The sequence below is a fragment of the Anabrus simplex genome, chromosome 7 (assembly GCF_040414725.1).
Source record: "Anabrus simplex isolate iqAnaSimp1 chromosome 7, ASM4041472v1, whole genome shotgun sequence".
Classification (NCBI taxonomy): Eukaryota; Metazoa; Arthropoda; class Insecta; order Orthoptera; family Tettigoniidae; genus Anabrus; species Anabrus simplex.
The window spans coordinates 115,839,364-115,865,872 of NC_090271.1; the positions used below are offsets into that span (position 1 = coordinate 115,839,364).

At 46.5% G+C, this 26,509-nt stretch overlaps 1 protein-coding gene across 1 annotated transcript in view; it reads left to right on the forward strand.

Annotated features, from left to right (window-relative positions):
• The window catches only part of LOC136877325 (esterase FE4), an 83,519-nt gene that overhangs the window by 19,840 nt on the left and 37,170 nt on the right, over positions 1-26,509 (forward strand). The window contains exon 4 of the mRNA XM_067151267.2: positions 814-999. Within this exon, the coding sequence (XP_067007368.2) occupies positions 814-999 (186 nt within the window). The remainder of the gene's footprint in view (positions 1-813; positions 1,000-26,509) is intronic.

Below are 26,509 nucleotides of genomic sequence, written 5' to 3' on the forward strand. Positions count from 1 at the left end.
GCCTCAACAGTCTGATTCATGCGGCCCGGCAACAAGGTTGTTAATTCGGGTGTTTTCTCGACTGCCAAAGTAAGATCAGTATCAGTTGAATTAGGATAAATGGCCAATGTCATCATTACATTTTTGCCTTTTCTTGGTACGTAAGATAAACATGTGATCTCGCCAAAATGTGCAAATCCAGAGCTGTTTCATTCTTTTCCCATTCACGAGTTAGCTTATTTGTCAACTGAGGTTTGTTTTTCCTGCTAGTACGAGCGACGACATTATTTTCTTCAGCATTTTTCTGCGAATGAAACACTCGAAAGCCAATTATCTGCAGTAATGTTTCTGTCCGTCCCGTAGACATGGTCTGCCTGAGAACATCGTCTTGTGGTGAATTAGATATATTGGAAGGACCATCACACTCTTTTCGATATTACGCCTCCATAGACGTAATATACCAGGTTCTTGCATCGCCGTGATGCTATCCTTGCCAGGCTTGCTCCGTAAGTTCTGTTTGGAAACACATTCTTCTTGTAAAGGGGACAAGCTACTCGTTGGTGCGGGCATATTCGATAGTGTTTCATTCTTAACTGTTCTCGGTCAACACTGTGAAAAGTTCTGTAATGCGAACCAATTTGCCACTTCTCTACGCTCTGGGTGATCATTTATGTCATCAACATTTAGACACCCCAAAATAAATAGATATCCGCCGTAGATGCGAGGGTGTGCAATATTTTTAATTCCTTCAAATTTATCTTTGCTGCACGACGAGAACCATAACGATTACTTATTCCAAGTTCAATGATGCCATGCAACATACATTTCTTTCAGGTTTCCTGAGCACTGAAGACGAGGTAGTTCCGGGCAACGCTGGAATGAAGGACCAAGTCCTTGCTTTACGTTGGGTGCAGCAGAACATCGCCGCATTTGGTGGCGATCCAAACCAAGTGACTATTGTAGGAGAGAGTGCTGGTGGTGCCGCAATACACTACCACATGCTGTCTCCCATGTCTAAAGGTAAGATGTTACCATAGAAGTGTTACTGTATGGTCCAGTGGACCTTGAATTTGAGACATAATTTTTCTTAGCTTACATTTCCTCTGTACATTAAATTCCTAGCATCTTCTGAATTTAAACTTCATGCTGAGGATTTACAAAATATTTTAGGTGTAGATTGATAGACGGATAGACAAAGAATAGATAGATGGTTTATTTTACCTGGCTAAGTTAGGAATACTGGTCCCCGTTTCAAGCGTAACGTAACCTGAAGTCCAAATAGAAGACTAATATAAACTGAATTTAACTCCTGACGTACTGCAACATTTAACCTACGTGAACAGTAAATCTAATACAATTTTGTTTTGCTAGTTGCTTTTCGTCTCGCCGACACAGATAGGTTTTATGGTGCCGATGGGATAGGAGAGGCCTAGGAGTTGGAAGGAAACAGCCATGGCCTTAATTGATACAGCCCCATCCGGCCCCGCGGCGTAGGGGCAACACGTCCATCTGTCACTGGCGGCCCCGGGTTCGATTCCCGGCCGGGTCAGGGGTTTTTAATTGTAAATGATTAATGTCCCTGGTCTGGTGACTGGATGTTTGTGTCGTCCTAAATGTTCCTTTCCTCACTTTACTCGTAATCCATTTCCAAATACACTCAGGTTCACAACATATGGTGCAAGGTAGGGACAAAAGATCTTAAGTCGACGACCCGAAGGAAGAGCATTAAAAAAAGATACAACCTCAGCATTTGCCTAGTGTGAATATGGGAAAACACGAAGAACCATCTTCAGGGTTGCCGATGGTGGGATTCGAACCCACTATCTCCCGGATGCAATCCAACATCCGCGCGCCCCTAACCGCGCAGCCAACTCGTCCGGTAAACTAATACAGTAAACAAACTTAATTCTCATAATAATTTCTAAATATAAGAAGAAGAAGAAGAAAACCAACATTTCTAGCATTTCAGGCAAGCAACTCAATGTTGAACACATCCAAACATTCTAGGGATATGAGCCACGAATGTTAGGTAAACAAAATAAAATAAAGTGTGAGAACATATTCTCTATCTATTCCTAAAAATTACAATCCTTTTACCGAACTCGATAGCTGCAGTCGCTTATGTGCGGCCAGTATCCAGTAATCGGGAGATAGTGGGTTCGAACCCCAATGTCGGCAGCCCTGAAGATGGTTTTCCGTGGTTTCCCATTTCCACACCACGTAAATGCTGGGGCTGTACATTAATTAAGGCCACGGCCGCCTCCTTCCCATTCGTAGGATTTTCCTATCCCATCGTCGCCATAGGACCTAACTGTGTTGGCTCCGTAGAACACACAGCCTGTATAAGGAAGAGAAGCCTGTCTGTGCCGTCCGTAGAACACACAGCTTGCATAAGGAAGAGAAGACTGTCTGTGCCGTCCGTAGAACACACAGCCTGTATAATGAAGAGGAGACTGTCTGTGACGTCTGTAGAACACACAGCCTGCATAAGGAAGAGGAGATTGTCTGTGCCGTCTGTAGAACATACAGCCTGTATAAGGAAGAGAAATCTGTCTGTGCCGTCCGTAGAACACACAGCCTGCTTAAGGAAGAGGAAACTGTCTGTGCCGTCTGTAGAACACACAGCCTGCATAAGGAAGAGAAGACTGTCTGTGCCGTCCGTAGAACACACATCCTGTATAAGGAAGAGGAGACTGTCTGTGCCGTCCGTAGAACACACAGCCTGTATAAGGAAGAAGAGATTGTCTGTGCCGTCCGTAGAACACACAGCCTGTATAAGGAAGAGGAGACTGTCCGTGCCGTCCGTAGAACACACAGCCTGTATAAGGAAGAGGAGACTGTCTGTGCCGTCCGTAGAACACACAGCCTGCTTAAGGAAGAGGAGATTGTCTGTGCCGTCCGTAGAACACACAGCCTGTATAAAGAAGAGAAGACTGTCTGTGCCGTCCGTAGAACACACAGCCTGTATAAGGAAGAGGAGACTGTCCGTGCCGTCCGTAGAACACACAGCATGTATAAGGAAGAGCAGATTGTCTGTGCCGTCCGTAGAACACACAGCCTGTATAAGGAAGAGCAGATTGTCTGTGCCGTCTGTAGAACACACAGCCAGTATAAGGAAGAGGAGACTCTCTGTGCCGTCCGTAGAACACACAGCCTGTATAAGGAAGAGGAAACTGTCTGTGCCGTCCGTAGAACACACAGCCTGCTTAAGGAAGAGGAGATTGTCTGTGCCGTCCGTAGAACACACAGCCTGTATAAAGAACAGAAGACTGTCTGTGCCGTCCGTAGAACACACAGCCTATATAAGGAAGAGGAGACTGTCCGTGCCGTCCGTAGAACACACAGCCTGTATAAGGAAGATAGGACTGTCTGTGCTGTCCGTAGAACACACAGCCTGCATAAGGAAGAGAAGAACGTCTGTGCCGTCCGTAGAACACACAGCCTGTATAAAGAGGAGAAGACTGTCTGTGCCGTCCGTAGAACACACAGCCTATATAAGGAAGAGGAGACTGTCCGTGCCGTCCGTAGAACACACAGCCTGTATAAGGAAGAGGAGACTGTCTGTGCCGTCCGTAGAACACACAGCCTGTATAAGGAAGAGGAGACTGTCTGTGCCGTCCGTAGAACACACAGCCTGCTTAAGGAAGAGGAGATTGTCTGTGCCGTCCGTAGAACACACAGCCTGTATAAAGAAGAGAAGACTGTCTGTGCCGTCCGTAGAACACACAGCCTATATAAGGAAGAGGAGACTGTCCGTGCCGTCCGTAGAACACACAGCCTGTATAGGGAAGAGGAAACTGCCTGTGCCGTCCGTAGAACACACAGCCTGCTTAAGGAAGAGGAGATTGTCTGTGCCGTCCGTAGAACACACAGCCTGTATAAAGAAGAGAAGACTGTCTGTGCCGTCCGTAGAACACACAGCCTATATAAGGAAGAGGAGACTGTCCGTGCCGTCCGTAGAACACACAGCCTGTATAAGGAAGATAGGACTGTCTGTGCCGTCCGTAGAACACACAGCCTGCATAAGGAAGAGAAGACTGTCTGTGCCGTCCGTAGAACACACAGCCTGTATAAGGAAGAGGAGACTCTCTGTGCCGTCCGTAGAACACACAGCCTATATAAGGAAGAAGCGATTGTCTGTGCCGTCCGTAGAACACACAGCCTGCTTAAGGAAGAGGAGATTGTCTGTGCCGTCCGTAGAACACACAGCCTGTATAAAGAAGAGAAGACTGTCTGTGCCGTCCGTAGACCACACAGCCTATATAAGGAAGAGGAGACTGTCCGTGCCGTCCGTAGAACACACAGCCTGTATAAGGAAGATAGGACTGTCTGTGCCGTCCGTAGAACACACAGCCTGCATAAGGAAGAGAAGACTGTCTGTGCCGTCTGTAGAACACACAGCCTGCATAAGGAAGAAGAGATTGTCGGTGCCGTCCGTAGAACACACAGCCTGTATAAGGAAGAGAAATCTGTCTGTGCCGTCCGTAGAACACACAGCCTGTATAAGGGAGATAGGACTGTCTGTGCCGTCCGTAGAACACACAGCCTGCATAAGGAAGAGAAGACTGTCTGTGCCGTCTGTAGAACACACAGCCTGCATAAGGAAGAAGAGATTGTCTGTGCCGTCCGTAGAACACACAGCCTGTATAAGGAAGAAGAGATTGTCTGTGCCGTCCGTAGAACACACAGCCTGTATAAGGAAGAAGAGACTGTCTGTGCCGTCCGTAGAACACACAGCCTGTATAAGGAAGATAGGACTGTCCGTGCCGTCCGTAAAACACACAGCCTGCATAACGAAGGGAAGACTGTCTGTGCCGTCTGTAGAACACACAGCCTGTATAAGGAAGAGGAGACTGTCTGTGCCGTCTGTAGAACACACAGCCTGTATAAGGAAGAAGAGATTGTCTGTGCCGTCCGTAGAACACACAGCCTGTGTAAGGAAGAAGAGGTTGTCTGTGCCGTCCGTAGAACATGCAGCCTGTATAATGAAGAGAAATCTGTCTGTGCCGTCCGTAGAACACACAGCCTGTGTAAGGAAGAAGAGATTGTCTGTGCCGTCCGTAGAACACACAGCCTGCATAAGGAAGAGAAGACTGTCTGTGCCGTCCGGAGAACACACAGCCTGTATACGGAAGAGGAGACTCTCTGTGCCGTCCGTAGAACACACAGCCTGTATAAGGAAGATAGGACTGTCTGTGCCGTCCGTAGAACACACAGCCTGCATAAGGAAGAGAAGACTGTCTGTGCCGTCTGTAGAACACACAGCCTGCATAAGGAAGAAGAGATTGTCTGTGCCGTCCGTAGAACACACAGCCTGTATAACGAAGAGAAATCTGTCTGTGCCGTCCGTAGAACACACAGCCTGTATAAGGAAGATAGGACTGTCTGTGCCGTCCGTAGAACACACAGCCTGCATAAGGAAGAGAAGACTGTCTGTGCCGTCTGTAGAACACACAGCCTGCATAAGGAAGAAGAGATTGTCTGTGCCGTCCGTAGAACACACAGCCTGTATAAGGAAGAAGAGATTGTCTGTGCCGTCCGTAGAACACACAGCCTGTATAAGGAAGAAGAGACTGTCTGTGCCGTCCGTAGAACACACAGCCTGTATAAGGAAGATAGGACTGTCCGTGCCGTCCGTAGAACACACAGCCTGCATAAGGAAGAGAAGACTGTCTGTGCCGTCTGTAGAACACACAGCCTGTATAAGGAAGAGGAGACTGTCCGTGCCGTCCGTAGAACACACAGCCTGTATAAGGAAGAGGAGACTGTCTGTGCCGTCCGTAGAACACACAGCCTGCTTAAGGAAGAGGAGATTGTCTGTGACGTCCGTAGAACACACAGCCTGTATAAAGAAGAGAAGACTGTCTGTGCCGTCCGTAGAACACACAGCCTGTATAAGGAAGAGGAGACTGTCCGTGCCGTCCGTAGAACACACAGCCTGTATAAGGAAGAGCAGATTGTCTGTGCCGTCCGTAGAACACACAGCCTGTATAAGGAAGAGCAGATTGTCTGTGCCGTCTGTAGAACACACAGCCTGTATAAGGAAGAGGAGACTCTCTGTGCCGTCCGTAGAACACACAGCCTGTATAAGGAAGAGGAAACTGTCTGTGCCGTCCGTAGAACACACAGCCTGCTTAAGGAAGAGGAGATTGTCTGTGCCGTCCGTAGAACACACAGCCTGTATAAAGAAGAGAAGACTGTCTGTGCCGTCCGTAGAACACACAGCCTATATAAGGAAGAGGAGACTGTCCGTGCCGTCCGTAGAACACACAGCCTGTATAAGGAAGATAGGACTGTCTGTGCCGTCCGTAGAACACACAGCCTGCATAAGGAAGAGAAGACTGTCTGTGCCGTCCGTAGAACACACAGCCTGTATAAAGAGGAGAAGGCTGTCTGTGCCGTCCGTAGAACACACAGCCTATATAAGGAAGAGGAGACTGTCCGTGCCGTCCGTAGAACACACAGCCTGTATAAGGAAGAGGAGACTGTCTGTGCCGTCCGTAGAACACACAGCCTGTATAAAGAAGAGAAGACTGTCTGTGCCGTCCGTAGAACACACAGCCTATATAAGGAAGAGGAGACTGTCCGTGCCGTCCGTAGAACACACAGCCTGTATAAGGAAGATAGGACTGTCTGTGCCGTCCGTAGAACACACAGCCTGCATAAGGAAGAGAAGACTGTCTGTGCCGTCCGTAGAACACACAGCCTGTATAAGGAAGAGGAGACTCTCTGTGCCGTCCGTAGAACACACAGCCTATATAAGGAAGAAGAGATTGTCTGTGCCGTCCGTAGAACACACAGCCTGCTTAAGGAAGAGGAGATTGTCTGTGCCGTCCGTAGAACACACAGCCTGTATAAAGAAGAGAAGACTGTCTGTGCCGTCCGTAGAACACACAGCCTGCATAAGGAAGAGAAGACTGTCTGTGCCGTCCGTAGAACACACAGCCTGTATAAAGAGGAGAAGACTGTCTGTGCCGTCCGTAGAACACACAGCCTGTATAGGGAAGAGGAAACTGCCTGTGCCGTCCGTAGAACACACAGCCTGCTTAAGGAAGAGGAGATTGTCTGTGCCGTCCGTAGAACACACAGCCTGTATAAAGAAGAGAAGACTGTCTGTGCCGTCCGTAGAACACACAGCCTATATAAGGAAGAGGAGACTGTCCGTGCCGTCCGTAGAACACACAGCCTGTATAAGGAAGATAGGACTGTCTGTGCCGTCCGTAGAACACACAGCCTGCATAAGGAAGAGAAGACTGTCTGTGCCGTCCGTAGAACACACAGCCTGTATAAGGAAGAGGAGACTCTCTGTGCCGTCCGTAGAACACACAGCCTATATAAGGAAGAAGAGATTGTCTGTGCCGTCCGTAGAACACACAGCCTGCTTAAGGAAGAGGAGATTGTCTGTGCCGTCCGTAGAACACACAGCCTGTATAAAGAAGAGAAGACTGTCTGTGCCGTCCGTAGACCACACAGCCTATATAAGGAAGAGGAGACTGTCCGTGCCGTCCGTAGAACACATAGCCTGTATAAGGAAGATAGGACTGTCTGTGCCGTCCGTAGAACACACAGCCTGCATAAGGAAGAGAAGACTGTCTGTGCCGTCTGTAGAACACACAGCCTGCATAAGGAAGAAGAGATTGTCTGTGCCGTCCGTAGAACACACAGCCTGTATAACGAAGAGAAATCTGTCTGTGCCGTCCGTAGAACACACAGCCTGTATAAGGGAGATAGGACTGTCTGTGCCGTCCGTAGAACACACAGCCTGCATAAGGAAGAGAAGACTGTCTGTGCCGTCTGTAGAACACACAGCCTGCATAAGGAAGAAGAGATTGTCTGTGCCGTCCGTAGAACACACAGCCTGTATAAGGAAGAAGAGATTGTCTGTGCCGTCCGTAGAACACACAGCCTGTATAAGGAAGAAGAGACTGTCTGTGCCGTCCGTAGAACACACAGCCTGTATAAGGAAGATAGGACTGTCCGTGCCGTCCGTAGAACACACAGCCTGCATAACGAAGAGAAGACTGTCTGTGCCGTCTGTAGAACACACAGCCTGTATAAGGAAGAGGAGACTGTCTGTGCCGTCTGTAGAACACACAGCCTGTATAAGGAAGAAGAGATTGTCTGTGCCGTCCGTAGAACGCACAGCCTGTGTAAGGAAGAAGAGGTTGTCTGTGCCGTCCGTAGAACATGCAGCCTGTATAATGAAGAGAAATCTGTCTGTGCCGTCCGTAGAACACACAGCCTGTGTAAGGAAGAAGAGATTGTCTGTGCCGTCCGTAGAACACACAGCCTGCATAAGGAAGAGAAGACTGTCTGTGCCGTCCGTAGAACACACAGCCTGTATAAGGAAGAGGAGACTCTCTGTGCCGTCCGTAGAACACACAGCCTGTATAAGGAAGATAGGACTGTCTGTGCCGTCCGTAGAACACACAGCCTGCATAAGGAAGAGAAGACTGTCTGTGCCGTCTGTAGAACACACAGCCTGCATAAGGAAGAAGAGATTGTCTGTGCCGTCCGTAGAACACACAGCCTGTATAACGAAGAGAAATCTGTCTGTGCCGTCCGTAGAACACACAGCCTGTATAAGGAAGATAGGACTGTCTGTGCCGTCCGTAGAACACACAGCCTGCATAAGGAAGAGAAGACTGTCTGTGCCGTCTGTAGAACACACAGCCTGCATAAGGAAGAAGAGATTGTCTGTGCCGTCCGTAGAACACACAGCCTGTATAAGGAAGAAGAGATTGTCTGTGCCGTCCGTAGAACACACAGCCTGTATAAGGAAGAAGAGACTGTCTGTGCCGTCCGTAGAACACACAGCCTGTATAAGGAAGATAGGACTGTCCGTGCCGTCCGTAGAACACACAGCCTGCATAAGGAAGAGAAGACTGTCTGTGCCGTCTGTAGAACACACAGCCTGTATAAGGAAGAGGAGACTGTCCGTGCCGTCCGTAGAACACACAGCCTGTATAAGGAAGAGGAGACTGTCTGTGCCGTCCGTAGAACACACAGCCTGCTTAAGGAAGAGGAGATTGTCTGTGACGTCCGTAGAACACACAGCCTGTATAAAGAAGAGAAGACTGTCTGTGCCGTCCGTAGAACACACAGCCTGTATAAGGAAGAGGAGACTGTCCGTGCCGTCCGTAGAACACACAGCCTGTATAAGGAAGAGCAGATTGTCTGTGCCGTCCGTAGAACACACAGCCTGTATAAGGAAGAGCAGATTGTCTGTGCCGTCTGTAGAACACACAGCCTGTATAAGGAAGAGGAGACTCTCTGTGCCGTCCGTAGAACACACAGCCTGTATAAGGAAGAGGAAACTGTCTGTGCCGTCCGTAGAACACACAGCCTGCTTAAGGAAGAGGAGATTGTCTGTGCCGTCCGTAGAACACACAGCCTGTATAAAGAAGAGAAGACTGTCTGTGCCGTCCGTAGAACACACAGCCTATATAAGGAAGAGGAGACTGTCCGTGTCGTCCGTAGAACACACAGCCTGTATAAGGAAGATAGGACTGTCTGTGCCGTCCGTAGAACACACAGCCTGCATAAGGAAGAGAAGACTGTCTGTGCCGTCCGTAGAACACACAGCCTATATAAGGAAGAGGAGACTGTCCGTGCCGTCCGTAGAACACACAGCCTGTATAAGGAAGATAGGACTGTCTGTGCTGTCCGTAGAACACACAGCCTGCATAAGGAAGAGAAGACTGTCTGTGCCGTCCGTAGAACACACAGCCTGTATAAAGAGGAGAAGACTGTCTGTGCCGTCCGTAGAACACACAGCCTATATAAGGAAGAGGAGACTGTCCGTGCCGTCCGTAGAACACACAGCCTGTATAAGGAAGAGGAGACTGTCTGTGCCGTCCGTAGAACACACAGCCTATATAAGGAAGAGGAGACTGTCCGTGCCGTCCGTAGAACACACAGCCTGTATAGGGAAGAGGAAACTGCCTGTGCCGTCCGTAGAACACACAGCCTGCTTAAGGAAGAGGAGATTGTCTGTGCCGTCCGTAGAACACACAGCCTGTATAAAGAAGAGAAGACTGTCTGTGCCGTCCGTAGAACACACAGCCTATATAAGGAAGAGGAGACTGTCCGTGCCGTCCGTAGAACACACAGCCTGTATAAGGAAGATAGGACTGTCTGTGCCGTCCGTAGAACACACAGCCTGCATAAGGAAGAGAAGACTGTCTGTGCCGTCCGTAGAACACACAGCCTGTATAAGGAAGAGGAGACTCTCTGTGCCGTCCGTAGAACACACAGCCTATATAAGGAAGAAGAGATTGTCTGTGCCGTCCGTAGAACACACAGCCTGCTTAAGGAAGAGGAGATTGTCTGTGCCGTCCGTAGAACACACAGCCTGTATAAAGAAGAGAAGACTGTCTGTGCCGTCCGTAGAACACACAGCCTATATAAGGAAGAGGAGACTGTCCGTGCCGTCCGTAGAACACACAGCCTGTATAAGGAAGATAGGACTGTCTGTGCCGTCCGTAGAACACACAGCCTGCATAAGGAAGAGAAGACTGTCTGTGCCGTCTGTAGAACACACAGCCTGCATAAGGAAGAAGAGATTGTCTGTGCCGTCCGTAGAACACACAGCCTGTATAAGGAAGAGAAATCTGTCTGTGCCGTCCGTAGAACACACAGCCTGTATAAGGAAGATAGGACTGTCTGTGCCGTCCGTAGAACACACAGCCTGCATAAGGAAGAGAAGACTGTCTGTGCCGTCTGTAGAACACACAGCCTGCATAAGGAAGAAGAGATTGTCTGTGCCGTCCGTAGAACACACAGCCTGTATAAGGAAGAAGAGATTGTCTGTGCCGTCCGTAGAACACACAGCCTGTATAAGGAAGAAGAGACTGTCTGTGCCGTCCGTAGAACACACAGCCTGTATAAGGAAGATAGGACTGTCCGTGCCGTCCGTAGAACACACAGCCTGCATAAGGAAGAGAAGACTGTCTGTGCCGTCTGTAGAACACACAGCCTGTATAAGGAAGAGGAGACTGTCTGTGCCGTCCGTAGAACACACAGCCTGTATAAGGAAGAAGAGATTGTCTGTGCCGTCCGTAGAACGCACAGCCTGTGTAAGGAAGAAGAGGTTGTCTGTGCCGTCCGTAGAACATGCAGCCTGTATAATGAAGAGAAATCTGTCTGTGCCGTCCGTAGAACACACAGCCTGTGTAAGGAAGAAGAGATTGTCTGTGCCGTCCGTAGAACACACAGCCTGCATAAGGAAGAGAAGACTGTCTGTGCCGTCCGTAGAACACACAGCCTGTATAAGGAAGAGGAGACTCTCTGTGCCGTCCGTAGAACACACAGCCTGTATAAGGAAGATAGGACTGTCTGTGCCGTCCGTAGAACACACAGCCTGCATAAGGAAGAGAAGACTGTCTTTGCCGTCTGTAGAACACACAGCCTGCATAAGGAAGAAGAGATTGTCTGTGCCATCCGTAGAACACACAGCCTGTATAACGAAGAGAAATCTGTCTGTGCCGTCCGTAGAACACACAGCCTGTATAAGGAAGATAGGACTGTCTGTGCCGTCCGTAGAACACACAGCCTGTATAAGGAAGAGGAGACTGTCCGTGCCGTCCGTAGAACACACAGCCTGTGTAAGGAAGAAGAGATTGTCTGTGCCGTCCGTAGAACACACAGCCTGTATAAAGAAGAGAAGACTGTCTGTGCCGTCCGTAGAACACACAGCCTATATAAGGAAGAGGAGACTGTCCGTGCCGTCCGTAGAACACACAGCCTGTATAAGGAAGATAGGACTGTCTGTGCCGTCCGTAGAACACACAGCCTGCATAAGGAAGAGAAGACTGTCTGTGCCGTCCGTAGAACACACAGCCTGTATAAGGAAGAGGAGACTCTCTGTGCCGTCCGTAGAACACACAGCCTATATAAGGAAGAAGAGATTGTCTGTGCCGTCCGTAGAACACACAGCCTGCTTAAGGAAGAGGAGATTGTCTGTGCCGTCCGTAGAACACACAGCCTGTATAAAGAAGAGAAGACTGTCTGTGCCGTCCGTAGACCACACAGCCTATATAAGGAAGAGGAGACTGTCCGTGCCGTCCGTAGAACACATAGCCTGTATAAGGAAGATAGGACTGTCTGTGCCGTCCGTAGAACACACAGCCTGCATAAGGAAGAGAAGACTGTCTGTGCCGTCTGTAGAACACACAGCCTGCATAAGGAAGAAGAGATTGTCTGTGCCGTCCGTAGAACACACAGCCTGTATAACGAAGAGAAATCTGTCTGTGCCGTCCGTAGAACACACAGCCTGTATAAGGGAGATAGGACTGTCTGTGCCGTCCGTAGAACACACAGCCTGCATAAGGAAGAGAAGACTGTCTGTGCCGTCTGTAGAACACACAGCCTGCATAAGGAAGAAGAGATTGTCTGTGCCGTCCGTAGAACACACAGCCTGTATAAGGAAGAAGAGATTGTCTGTGCCGTCCGTAGAACACACAGGCTGTATAAGGAAGAAGATACTGTCTGTGCCGTCCGTAGAACACACAGCCTGTATAAGGAAGATAGGACTGTCCGTGCCGTCCGTAGAACACACAGCCTGCATAACGAAGAGAAGACTGTCTGTGCCGTCTGTAGAACACACAGCCTGTATAAGGAAGAGGAGACTGTCTGTGCCGTCTGTAGAACACACAGCCTGTATAAGGAAGAAGAGATTGTCTGTGCCGTCCGTAGAACGCACAGCCTGTGTAAGGAAGAAGAGGTTGTCTGTGCCGTCCGTAGAACATGCAGCCTGTATAATGAAGAGAAATCTGTCTGTGCCGTCCGTAGAACACACAGCCTGTGTAAGGAAGAAGAGATTGTCTGTGCCGTCCGTAGAACACACAGCCTGCATAAGGAAGAGAAGACTGTCTGTGCCGTCCGTAGAACACACAGCCTGTATAAGGAAGAGGAGACTCTCTGTGCCGTCCGTAGAACACACAGCCTGTATAAGGAAGATAGGACTGTCTGTGCCGTCCGTAGAACACACAGCCTGCATAAGGAAGAGAAGACTGTCTGTGCCGTCTGTAGAACACACAGCCTGCATAAGGAAGAAGAGATTGTCTGTGCCGTCCGTAGAACACACAGCCTGTATAACGAAGAGAAATCTGTCTGTGCCGTCCGTAGAACACACAGCCTGTATAAGGAAGATAGGACTGTCTGTGCCGTCCGTAGAACACACAGCCTGCATAAGGAAGAGAAGACTGTCTGTGCCGTCTGTAGAACACACAGCCTGCATAAGGAAGAAGAGATTGTCTGTGCCGTCCGTAGAACACACAGCCTGTATAAGGAAGAAGAGATTGTCTGTACCGTCCGTAGAACACACAGCCTGTATAAGGAAGAAGAGACTGTCTGTGCCGTCCGTAGAACACACAGCCTGTATAAGGAAGATAGGACTGTCCGTGCCGTCCGTAGAACACACAGCCTGCATAAGGAAGAGAAGACTGTCTGTGCCGTCTGTAGAACACACAGCCTGTATAAGGAAGAGGAGACTGTCCGTGCCGTCCGTAGAACACACAGCCTGTATAAGGAAGAGGAGACTGTCTGTGCCGTCCGTAGAACACACAGCCTGCTTAAGGAAGAGGAGATTGTCTGTGACGTCCGTAGAACACACAGCCTGTATAAAGAAGAGAAGACTGTCTGTGCCGTCCGTAGAACACACAGCCTGTATAAGGAAGAGGAGACTGTCCGTGCCGTCCGTAGAACACACAGCCTGTATAAGGAAGAGCAGATTGTCTGTGCCGTCCGTAGAACACACAGCCTGTATAAGGAAGAGCAGATTGTCTGTGCCGTCTGTAGAACACACAGCCTGTATAAGGAAGAGGAGACTCTCTGTGCCGTCCGTAGAACACACAGCCTGTATAAGGAAGAGGAAACTGTCTGTGCCGTCCGTAGAACACACAGCCTGCTTAAGGAAGAGGAGATTGTCTGTGCCGTCCGTAGAACACACAGCCTGTATAAAGAAGAGAAGACTGTCTGTGCCGTCCGTAGAACACACAGCCTATATAAGGAAGAGGAGACTGTCCGTGCCGTCCGTAGAACACACAGCCTGTATAAGGAAGATAGGACTGTCTGTGCCGTCCGTAGAACACACAGCCTGCATAAGGAAGAGAAGACTGTCTGTGCCGTCCGTAGAACACACAGCCTATATAAGGAAGAGGAGACTGTCCGTGCCGTCCGTAGAACACACAGCCTGTATAAGGAAGATAGGACTGTCTGTGCTGTCCGTAGAACACACAGCCTGCATAAGGAAGAGAAGACTGTCTGTGCCGTCCGTAGAACACACAGCCTGTATAAAGAGGAGAAGACTGTCTGTGCCGTCCGTAGAACACACAGCCTATATAAGGAAGAGGAGACTGTCCGTGCCGTCCGTAGAACACACAGCCTGTATAAGGAAGAGGAGACTGTCTGTGCCGTCCGTAGAACACACAGCCTATATAAGGGAGAGGAGACTGTCCGTGCCGTCCGTAGAACACACAGCCTGTATAGGGAAGAGGAAACTGCCTGTGCCGTCCGTAGAACACACAGCCTGCTTAAGGAAGAGGAGATTGTCTGTGCCGTCCGTAGAACACACAGCCTGTATAAAGAAGAGCAGACTGTCTGTGCCGTCCGTAGAACACACAGCCTATATAAGGAAGAGGAGACTGTCCGTGCCGTCCGTAGAACACACAGCCTGTATAAGGAAGATAGGACTGTCTGTGCCGTCCGTAGAACACACAGCCTGCATAAGGAAGAGAAGACTGTCTGTGCCGTCCGTAGAACACACAGCCTGTATAAGGAAGAGGAGACTCTCTGTGCCGTCCGTAGAACACACAGCCTATATAAGGAAGAAGAGATTGTCTGTGCCGTCCGTAGAACACACAGCCTGCTTAAGGAAGAGGAGATTGTCTGTGCCGTCCGTAGAACACACAGCCTGTATAAAGAAGAGAAGACTGTCTGTGCCGTCCGTAGAACACACAGCCTATATAAGGAAGAGGAGACTGTCCGTGCCGTCCGTAGAACACACAGCCTGTATAAGGAAGATAGGACTGTCTGTGCCGTCCGTAGAACACACAGCCTGCATAAGGAAGAGAAGACTGTCTGTGCCGTCTGTAGAACACACAGCCTGCATAAGGAAGAAGAGATTGTCTGTGCCGTCCGTAGAACACACAGCCTGTATAAGGAAGAGAAATCTGTCTGTGCCGTCCGTAGAACACACAGCCTGTATAAGGAAGATAGGACTGTCTGTGCCGTCCGTAGAACACACAGCCTGCATAAGGAAGAGAAGACTGTCTGTGCCGTCTGTAGAACACACAGCCTGCATAAGGAAGAAGAGATTGTCTGTGCCGTCCGTAGAACACACAGCCTGTATAAGGAAGAAGAGATTGTCTGTGCCGTCCGTAGAACACACAGCCTGTATAAGGAAGAAGAGACTGTCTGTGCCGTCCGTAGAACACACAGCCTGTATAAGGAAGATAGGACTGTCCGTGCCGTCCGTAGAACACACAGCCTGCATAAGGAAGAGAAGACTGTCTGTGCCGTCTGTAGAACACACAGCCTGTATAAGGAAGAGGAGACTGTCTGTGCCGTCCGTAGAACACACAGCCTGTATAAGGAAGAAGAGATTGTCTGTGCCGTCCGTAGAACGCACAGCCTGTGTAAGGAAGAAGAGGTTGTCTGTGCCGTCCGTAGAACATGCAGCCTGTATAATGAAGAGAAATCTGTCTGTGCCGTCCGTAGAACACACAGCCTGTGTAAGGAAGAAGAGATTGTCTGTGCCGTCCGTAGAACACACAGCCTGCATAAGGAAGAGAAGACTGTCTGTGCCGTCCGTAGAACACACAGCCTGTATAAGGAAGAGGAGACTCTCTGTGCCGTCCGTAGAACACACAGCCTGTATAAGGAAGATAGGACTGTCTGTGCCGTCCGTAGAACACACAGCCTGCATAAGGAAGAGAAGACTGTCTGTGCCGTCTGTAGAACACACAGCCTGCATAAGGAAGAAGAGATTGTCTGTGCCATCCGTAGAACACACAGCCTGTATAACGAAGAGAAATCTGTCTGTGCCGTCCGTAGAACACACAGCCTGTATAAGGAAGATAGGACTGTCTGTGCCGTCCGTAGAACACACAGCCTGCATAAGGAAGAGAAGACTGTCTGTGCCGTCTGTAGAACACACAGCCTGCATAAGGAAGAAGAGATTGTCTGTGCCGTCCGTAGAACACACAGCCTGTATAAGGAAGAAAAGATTGTCTGTGCCGTCCGTAGAACACAAAGCCTGTATAAGGAAGAAGAGACTGTCTGTGCCGTCCGTAGAACACACAGCCTGTATAAGGAAGATAGGACTGTCCGTGCCGTCCGTAGAACACACAGCCTGCATAAGGAAGTGAAGACTGTCTGTGCCGTCTGTAGAACACACAGCCTGTATAAGGAAGAGGAGACTGTCTGTGCCGTCTGTAGAACACACAGCCTGTATAAGGAAGAAGAGATTGTCTGTGCCGTCCGTAGAACGCACAGCCTGTGTAAGGAAGAAGAGGTTGTCTGTGCCGTCCGTAGAACATGCAGCCTGTATAATGAAGAGAAATCTGTCTGTGCCGTCCGTAGAACACACAGCCTGTGTAAGGAAGAAGAGATTGTCTGTGCCGTCCGTAGAACACACAGCCTGTATAAGGAAGAGGAGACTGTCTGTGCCGTCCGTAGAACACACAGCCTGTGTAAGGAAGAAGAGATTGTCTGTGCCGTCCGTAGAACATGCAGCCTGTATAATGAAGAGAAATCTGTCTGTGCCGTCCGTAGAACACACAGCCTGTGTAAGGAAGAAGAGATTGTCTGTGCCGTCCGTAGAACACACAGCCTGTATAAGGAAGAAGAGACTGTCTGTGCCGTCCGTAGAACACACAGCCTGTGTAAGGAAGAAGAGATTGTCTGTGCCGTCCGTAGAACATGCAGCCTGTATAATGAAGAGAAATCTGTCTGTGCCGTCCGTAAAACACACAGCCTGTATAAGGAAGAAGAGATTGTCTGTGCCGTCCGTAGAACACACAGCCTGCATAAGGAAGAGAAGACTGTCTGTGCCGTCTGTAGAACACACAGCCTGCATAAGGAAGAAATTGTCTGTGCCGTCCGTAGAACACACAGCCTGTATAAGGAAGAAGAGACTGTCTGTGCCGTCCGTAGAACACACAGCCTGTATAAGGAAGAGGAGACTGTCTGTGCCGTCCGTAGAACACACAGCCTGCATAAGGAAGAGAAGACTGTCTGTGCCGTCTGTAGAACACACAGCCTGCATAAGGAAGAGGAGACTGTCTTTGCCGTCCGTAGAACACACAGCCTGTATAAGGAAGAGGAGACTGTCTGTGCCGTCTGTAGAACACACAGCCTGTATAAGGAAGAAGAGATTGTCTGTGCCGTCCGTAGAACACACAGCCTGTGTAAGGAAGAAGAGATTGTCTGTGCCGTCCGTAGAACATGCAGCCTGTATAATGAAGAGAAATCTGTCTGTGCCGTCCGTAGAACACACAGCCTGTGTAAGGAAGAAGAGATTGTCTGTGCCGTCCGTAGAACACACAGCCTGTATAATGAAGAGAAATCTGTCTTTGCCGTCCGTAGAACGCACAGCCTGCTTAATTAAGAGGAGATTGTCTGTGCCGTCCGTAGAACACACAGCCTGTATAATGAAGAGGAAACTGTCTGTGCCGTCCGTAGAACACACAGCCTGTATAATGAAGAGAAGACTGTCTGTGCCGTCCGTAGAACACACAGCCTGCATAAGGAAGAGAAGACTGTCTGTGCCGTCCGTAGAACACACAGCCTGTATAATGAAGAGAAATCTGTCTGTGCCGTCCGTAAAACTCACAGCCTGTATAAGGAAGAGGAGACTGTCTGTACCGTCCGTAGAACACACAGCCTGTATAAGGAAGAGAAGACTGTCTGTGCCGTCCGTAGAACACACAGCCTGTATAATGAAGAGAAATCTGTCTGTGCCGTCCGTAAAACACACAGCCTGTATAAGGAAGAGGAGACTGTCTGTGTCGTCCGTAGAACACACAGCCTGTATAAGGAAGAAGAGATTGTCTGTGCCGTCCGTAGAACACACAGCCTCTATAATGAAGAGAAATCTGTCTGTGCCGTCCGTAGAACACACAGCCTGCTTAAGGAAGAGGAGATTGTCTGTGCCGTCCGTAGAACACACAGCCTGTATAATGAAGAGGAAACTGTCTGTGCCGTCCGTAGAACACACAGCCTGTATAATGAAGAGAAATCTGTCTGTGCCGTCCGTAGAACACACAGCCTGCTTATGGAAGAGGAGATTGTCTGTGCCATCCGTAGAACACACAGCCTGTATAATGAAGAGGAAACTCTCTGTGCCGTCCGTAGAACACACAGCCTGTATAAGGAAGAGGAGACTGTTTGTGATTATAAAAAAAAATGTTTTACGTCGCACCGACACAGATAGATCGTATGGTGACAATGGGGTAGGAAATGAAAGCGACCGTGGCCTTAATGAAGGTAAATCCCCAGCATTTTCCTGGTGTGAAAGTGGGACACCCAGGAAAAAGATCATCAGGGCTGGAATCCACTATCTCCCGGATGCAAGCTCACAGCCTCGCGCACCTAACCGCACGGCCAACTCGCCCGGTAGAAGAGATTGTCTCTGCCATACGTAGAACACACAGCCTGTACAAGGAAAATGCCTCTTCAAGGCAAGCTAATCAGATGTTAAAACACAGTAATGAAAATGGAACGTCATTATGTGTATGAGTGTCTCCGAATGACTGGATGAACTGGAAAAATAGGAACCGAGAAATTTCAGAGAACGATCCTTCGCTAGACGATATGCCAAAAGATGCTGGATGAACAAATGAGATTAAGAGGAAGTGGGTAATTGTATCATAAAAACGGCAGACTTGCAGTGTCAATAATAAAATGCTAGGGGCTTTACGTCGCACCGACACAGATAGGTCTTATGGCGACGATGGGATAGGAAAGGCCTAGGAGTTGGAAGGAAGCGGCCGTGGCCTTAATTAAGGTAATCCCCAACATTTGCCTGGTGTGAAAATGGGAAACCACGGAAAACCATCTTCAGGGCTGCCGATAGTGGGATTCGAACCTACTGTCTCCCGGTTGCAATAATAAAATGAAGACTGAAGTTGTATGGTTATCTGTTAGAATGAATGGAATAGGCTGACAAAGCCGATGTTCGAAATACTGTGTGCTAGGTCTGAAGTTTCAGGAAATCAGAGATTTTTGGCAGGGTTTTTCTCAGGTGGAAATACATTTCCGATCGAACACGATACAGATAAAAATCAACAACTTCAAAGGCATGCACTAAGAACTGAAGCAGCATAGAGGATGGACTAAGCAAAGAAGATAGACTTCAAGAGAAAGAATACAACGATTCTTGATGCAAAACTCAGTTACTTAACATGGCCTTTAATGGACCTAAATTCATTTTATAACAATAATTTTAAAAATAATAATAATAATTTCATGATCTCAGCAATCGTTTGCAAATATTTTGATATAACGTTAGGTTGGTTACCTCTGTAGTGGAAGTGAACCTTCTAATCTCAAGATGCATAGAATAATGATATTACCTTCGTCATGTAATGACGAAGAAATACCTTTTTCATTTGTTTTATATGAATATTCATGTTGTTCTTTTTTCCTTGTAAGTTCTGTGTAGAATAAAGTGAAATAGTTACGGGACTAACCTAGTGTATTTCTTGTGGATAATTATTATTTTTACTCCACGAATTGGTGAAACGACATGATGTCGCAAGAAAACGAAGAAGTAAATAACGGATACAAACAGGCAGTAGCTTCGTGTGTTAATGTCCCTAGGATCTGGAAGTCAGATCCTAGGATATGGTTCATAAAACTTGAATCTCAGTTTCGTACGAGCAACATATCTCGTCATCAGACTAAATATGACACCGTGGTGAGTTCAATCGACGCGGAAATATTAACCCAGGTTGCTGATATCCTTGTTATTATTATTGATAGAGGCTTTACGACGCACCGACACAGATAGATCTTATGGCGACGGTGGGATAGGAAAGGCCTAGATGTTGGAAGGAAGCGGCCGTGTCTTTAATGAAGGTACAGCCCCAGCGTTTGCCTAGTGTGAAAATGGGAAGCCACCGAAAACAGCCTTCAGGGCTTATGAAAGTGGGATTCGAACCCACTATCTCACGGAAGCAAGCTCACATTCGCGCGCCCCTAATTGCACGGCCAACTCGCCCGGTGATATCTTCGTTAAGCCGCCCGATTCAGGAAAATATGTTGTCATTAAAGAACAATTGACAAACTATTAATGGAACTGGAAGTTGGTGATCGCAAACCGTCCCAACTGCTGCGTGAAATGTGGAACTTAGCCGATGACGGGGTTGGTGAACAGTTCCTTAAGACGCTACCTCGTGACATGCGCACTATAAGCCTACTATCAGTGAGCAGTGACGATCAGGCAAGGCTTGCCACCATGGTAGATCAAATTTTGGACCTGAAACAAACCCCTTCTTTCCAGGGAGTACCTATAAATGTTGTCAATCCCCACCGAGACGACCTACAGGATTTAAAAAACCAGGTATCTGAACTTTCCATTCAAGTGTCAGATTTAAGCAGACGACTCCATTCATGCTCCCATCAGCGGTGCAGATCAAATTCGAGAGGGAAATCCACCAGCAATAATTCTCCTGCAACTCCAAACCTGTGTTATTACAACTCAGATTTCGGTGAACGTGGTTATAAGTGTTTGCAGCCATGCAGTATGAGTGCAGTACTTCAAGCCCAGACGGGTAATCCGGAAAACTAATTGCCCATGTCTCCACGGCGATACAGAGTCAGAGGACCCAACTGAGTCGCCAATATGTGACATGGAATCATCAATCTGATAAGTACTGGGGCAAATGTTTCAGTTTATCCACCTTCAAGCAACGAAAATCACACTCTAAGTAAACTCCAACTCTTTGCAGCTAATAACACTAAAATTAAAAAATATGGTCAGATATAATAATAATAATAATAATAATAATAATAATAATAATAATAATAATAATAATAATAATAATAATAATAATAATAATATTAATAATAATAATAATAATAATAATAATAATAATAATAATAATAATAATAATAATAATAATCATTGTAGGACTATACCCAGAGCACAATAGAAATAATCAAACTGGAGAAAGATTAATTGATTTTTGCAAAAATTTTGATCTCAAATTAATGTCAACACATTTCCGGGCGATTTCACACAAGAAAACAACCTGGAGATCCCCAAATTTTCACTTGGGAGAATGTCAGCTAGATCATGTGGCTATTTCCAAGAAAAATCAAAAAGAAATTATGAATGTTAAAGTTAAAAAAGGGATCATTGACTCTGACTACCATCTATCCTTAACCAAGGTCAAATTTCAACCAAATAGCTCCAAACCCAAAATAACAAAAAACCTGCGTGTCGATCCGGAATTTCTTAAACAGAACACTTGTACTTTCCTTGAAAATATTCCTAATCACAATCCTTCGAGCTGGTTAGAACTCAAAGATATACTTTTGAAGGCTTCCCGAAATGTTGGCACACCACCCAGGAAACGCAAACATAGGTGGTGGAATGAAACCTGCGACAAGGCCATAAGCTTTATAACTAAAGCCTGGAAAATGGAATTCTCATAAAACTGAACAAACCTGGCAGGAATTCATCAAAACACACAAACAAACATAAAAAATTATCAGGTCTAAAAAACGCAAGTATGAACACTACAGATTGGCAGAAATTGAACAAGATTTTACAAAAACAATACACAAAACTTCTACAAAACTTTCAGAGAAGAATTATCAAATTATCAGGCACCTGTCTTTGCTTCAAACGCCCAGATGGGACATTGAAAACGAATAATCAAGAGAACTGCAAACTTCTAGCAGTTTATTTCCAGGATGTTTAAAACTGTGAATCCCCTAAAGAACAACGCACCTTTGGAAAACCCTTATCTAATCAAGATTCTGAACCCCCAGCACTGGAAGAAGTCAAATAAATAATTCAAGGATTCAAAAATAACAAATCGCCGGGCGAAGATGGTATAATTGCCGAAATGCTGAAGATAGGAGGTGAGAGCGTAGTCCGGAAAATCCACTCGAATCTTGAGAACATCTGGACCACTGAAGAAATCCCGGAAGATTTGAAATGTGCGCTAATCCATCCACTACACAAGAAAGGGGATGAGACGAACATCAATAATTATAGAGGAATTAGCTTGATACCAGTTGCTTACAAAATTTTCCTAAGCCCTTCTCACTAGAATTGCTAAACAAACAGACCATCTAATTGGTGAATACCAGGTAGGTTCCAGAAAAGGTAGATCTTGTACAGAACATATCCTTAATCTCAAAACTATCCTCCAAATGCGTAAAACTAGAAAAACGATCATTAGGCTACTTTTGTAGATTTCAGAAAAGCATATGACTCTATAGACCGTCAAATAACTTATCAGTTCTCTTGAAGAATTTCAAGAGGATAAAAAACAAGAAAATTAATCAAACAAACAAGAACTGGCACTACTTCCAAAGTTAAATTCCCAGGCGAAATATCTAAGCCTTTTCTTGTTAACACCGGGGTCCGTCGAGGGGATGGTTTATTGCCGTTACTGTTTAACTGGGTACTTGAGAAAGTAATCAGGACCTGGGGAAAGGAAAATAAAGAAATAACCCTTGGAAGACTACGTAAAGATAGAATTAACGTGCAATGTCTGGCTTTTGCTGATGACATAGCAATTGTTTCCATTAACATGCATAAAGCAATTCATTGCATTGAAAAACTACATGAAATTGCCATCAAAACGGGACTTCAAATTTCGTATGAGAAAACTCAGTACATGGAAGGAGCCTCACGATACTTAGATGGATTAAATTAGGTAAAATTGTTGAAGTGAACCATTTTAAATATTTAGGGGGAATTATTCAGCCCTATGGTTTAAACCGCGAAGCAAATAAAGAAAGAATTTCCAAATTACAGCAAGCGTACAGGATCACTTGGAACAGGCATAATAAAAAATCTCGGAATGCAAAACATAGACACTATAATGCAATGATGAAACCTGAAGCGTTATATGCCTCAAAAACCTTAATCATTGGTGGCGGATTATTAACCAATGATATTGAGAAACAAAAGAGAAGAAAAATTTTACGAAAACTTTTTGGCCCAGTTTGTATTGATGGAATGTGGAAAAAAATCATCCCAGGAGAAATATTGTAGTTCTGAAAAAGTTTCTCACACTTTTCGGAAAAGGCGATTGAAATTTTATGGACACACTATCAGAATGAACACTAACAGGCTAACTAAAAGAATTCTCAACCTGGCCCTTTCATTAAAAACCAAGAACAGCTGGCTTCGTGAAATTGAAACAGATCTCCAGGAAATAAACAACTCAAAGACATTGTACAGGATAGATGTAAATTCAGAACCAAAATCGACAATCATCACTTTGAAGGCAAACCCACCAACACAGCTACTATAATTTGGACAGAAGTACGAAGGAAAAGGTTCAGCGGGAGGATTAAAAGATTTTGGGAGGAAAAGAAGGCCAACACATCAGCTAATGAAGTTCAACCGTGCTCCTGAATAGGGCATAACGATGTCAAAAAAGATAATAATAATAATAATAATAATAATAATAATAATAATAATAATAATAATAATAATAATAATAATAATAATAATAATAATAATGTTATTGGCTTTACGCCGCAATAACTACATTCTACAGATTTTGTAGACGCCGAAGTGCCGGTGTTTTTCCCGCAGGGATTATTTTACATGCCAGTAAATCTACCGACACGAGTCTGACGTATTTGATCACCTTCAAATACCGCCGGACTGATCCGGGTTCGAACCTGCCAAGTTGGGGTCAGAAGGCCCTGCGCCTCAACCGTCTGAGCCATTCAATCCGGCAGAAGTTATTAAAGCTCGTTCTTGGGTTATGCCGGGAATTTCAGTGGCCTTTCATCATAGCTGATGTAAGCAGACCCATCATTGCAATTGACTTTCATTCATATTTTAATCTAATGGCTGACAGCCAAAGCCAATGGTTAGTCGATACCAATACTTCATTAATTACTAATCGCATAATTTACCAAAGCAGTGTATAAGAAGATACAGGTACAGAGCACGGAAACCTATATCAGACCGTTTTAAATGAAGTACCAGACCGGACACCTCCCAATATACGAGCATTGGGGCAAAAGTCATGGCAACTATTTTTTTCTTGTAGATATGTGCACGGAACACTAACGTGTATGTGTCGTGTGGAAGTTCTGCAGGCATAGTGTGTATGCAGAACAACAATGGCTCTGTGATAGCTGGTAGTAGTGCAGCGAGGGCTGTGAAATCAGTCAGTTGGTGAGTGTCCTGTGAGATGGAAGTAACCCATGTTGAGCAGCGCGCTTACATCAAAACAGCCGTTCTCCGAGGGAAAAATGCAGTGAAATGTCACAGTAAATTAGTGAAAGCCCTTGGGAATAATGCTCTACCATACCGTACAGTAGCACGGTGGGTAGCAAAGTTTCAGCAAGGACGTGTGTCAACCAGTGATGAACAACGTTGGGGACGACCTGTCATTGTGCGGACCGACGTGGCACGTGCCGTCATCGAGCATCTCTCGGTTGAAGACAGACGATGGACGCTACTGGAGATAGAGAGGGCAAGTGGCATCGAGAGACGCAACGCAACAGGATATTGCGTAATGAGCTCCAACTGCACAAAATCGCATCGCGGTGGGCACCGAATGCACTGACGGAAGTTCAAAGGTGGGTGCGCTATGCAATATATTCCGACCACCTTGCACGCTGAATATAGGACAGCGATCAATTCTTGTCACGAATAATCGATCGATGAATTTTGGGCCAGGGAATACGAAGTAGAACTGTAACGTCAGTCTGCGGAGTTGCGACATGCTGGATCAACAAGGAGGCAGAAGGTCCGTCAGAATCCTTCCCCAGTCAAATTGATGGTGATCGTCGTGTATGACATCAGGGGTGCCATTGTTTGTCTCTTTCTTCCACATGGGAGAAAAGTGACCGCACAGTACTACAGGGACTTCTTGGTGTGACGGGTACGACGTGGCGTTCGGGAGAAACGTCCAGATCTTGTGAACAGTGCAATAATCCTGCACGATAATGCAAACCCTTATAAAGCAGAGTGTGTAGGGCACCTACTGCGACGTTGGTGAAGGGAAGAATTGGAGCACCCACCGTACTCTCCCGACATTTCGCCCTGTGACTTTGATCTCATTAGAAAGATTAAGGAACCACTACGGAGTAGGCAGTTTGCAACACGAACACGAGAGGACATTGATAATGCTGTGCGCCAACAGGTGACCCGATTCACACATGGTGCGGCAAATGCTGAGGCAGATGGTATTCAGCGCCTCCCATATCGTTGGCAGCGTGTTGTGTTAGTAGCAGGGTACTATTTTGATGGTCTTTAGGCCCAGGTTTGCCATGTCAACTGATCTGTACTGTGTTGTCATCCTTTTGCACCGGGGAGGCCATACTGCTCTGTATACTATCGTAAAATATTAGTGTGTTACGACATTTCAGTGCCTTTTATTGTCCACACATGCAGCTAACACCTTGTCCTTTCGTCTGTATATGTCACATTTTACACCGGACTGGTATCTTCAAGAAACATATAGTTGCCATGACGTTTGCCCCAACCCTCGTAGTAAATAGGAAAATTAAGAACCGCAACGTAGAGCATCACATCGAGACTAAAGCTCACCCTGTATTGCTAAGTCAAAGAGACTCACAATTCAGAAGATGAAAGCACTGCGAAAATTATTTGAATATATGCTCAAACAAGGCTTATGTAGAACTTCCAAGAGTAACTGGTCAAGTCTCCTACATCTAACAAAAAAGAAGTCTGCTGAATGGAGACCTTGTGGTGATTAGAGGGCCCTGAACAGATTTACAGTTCCTGATATATATCCTCTATCCATCCTCACTGATTTCAGACACATATTCATAAGCCAAGAACTTTTCATCTATTGACTTGATCTGTGCTTTCCAACAAATACCTGTCCACAAAGCCCAAATCCCCAAACAACCATCACCACTCCATTCGGATTATTAGAATTTTCATTCATGACATTTGGATTAAAAAGTGCTGCTCAAACCTTTCAAAGGATTATGATCATTCTGTTGATGGGACTTGGATTAGTTTACTGTTATTTGGATGACGTACTCGTTGTTTCACCTGACAAAAAACACATCAGAGCCACTCTGGCACTGTTTTAAGAGACTTGTTGAGTATGGTCTCTGAGTTAACGTCACAAATTGTAAGTTCTGTGCAGAAGAAACTCAGTTCTTGGGCTACTTGATAAATCAAGACGGTCTGAAACCGCTTCCATCAATAGTAGAAGCCATCTCAATCCTCAGTCAGCCACTTCATTAGAGTCTTTTTTGGCATGCTTAATTTTTACCACAGGATTATTCCAAATTGTGCAAAATTACAGAAGACAATAACAACATTATTAAAAGCACACAAGAA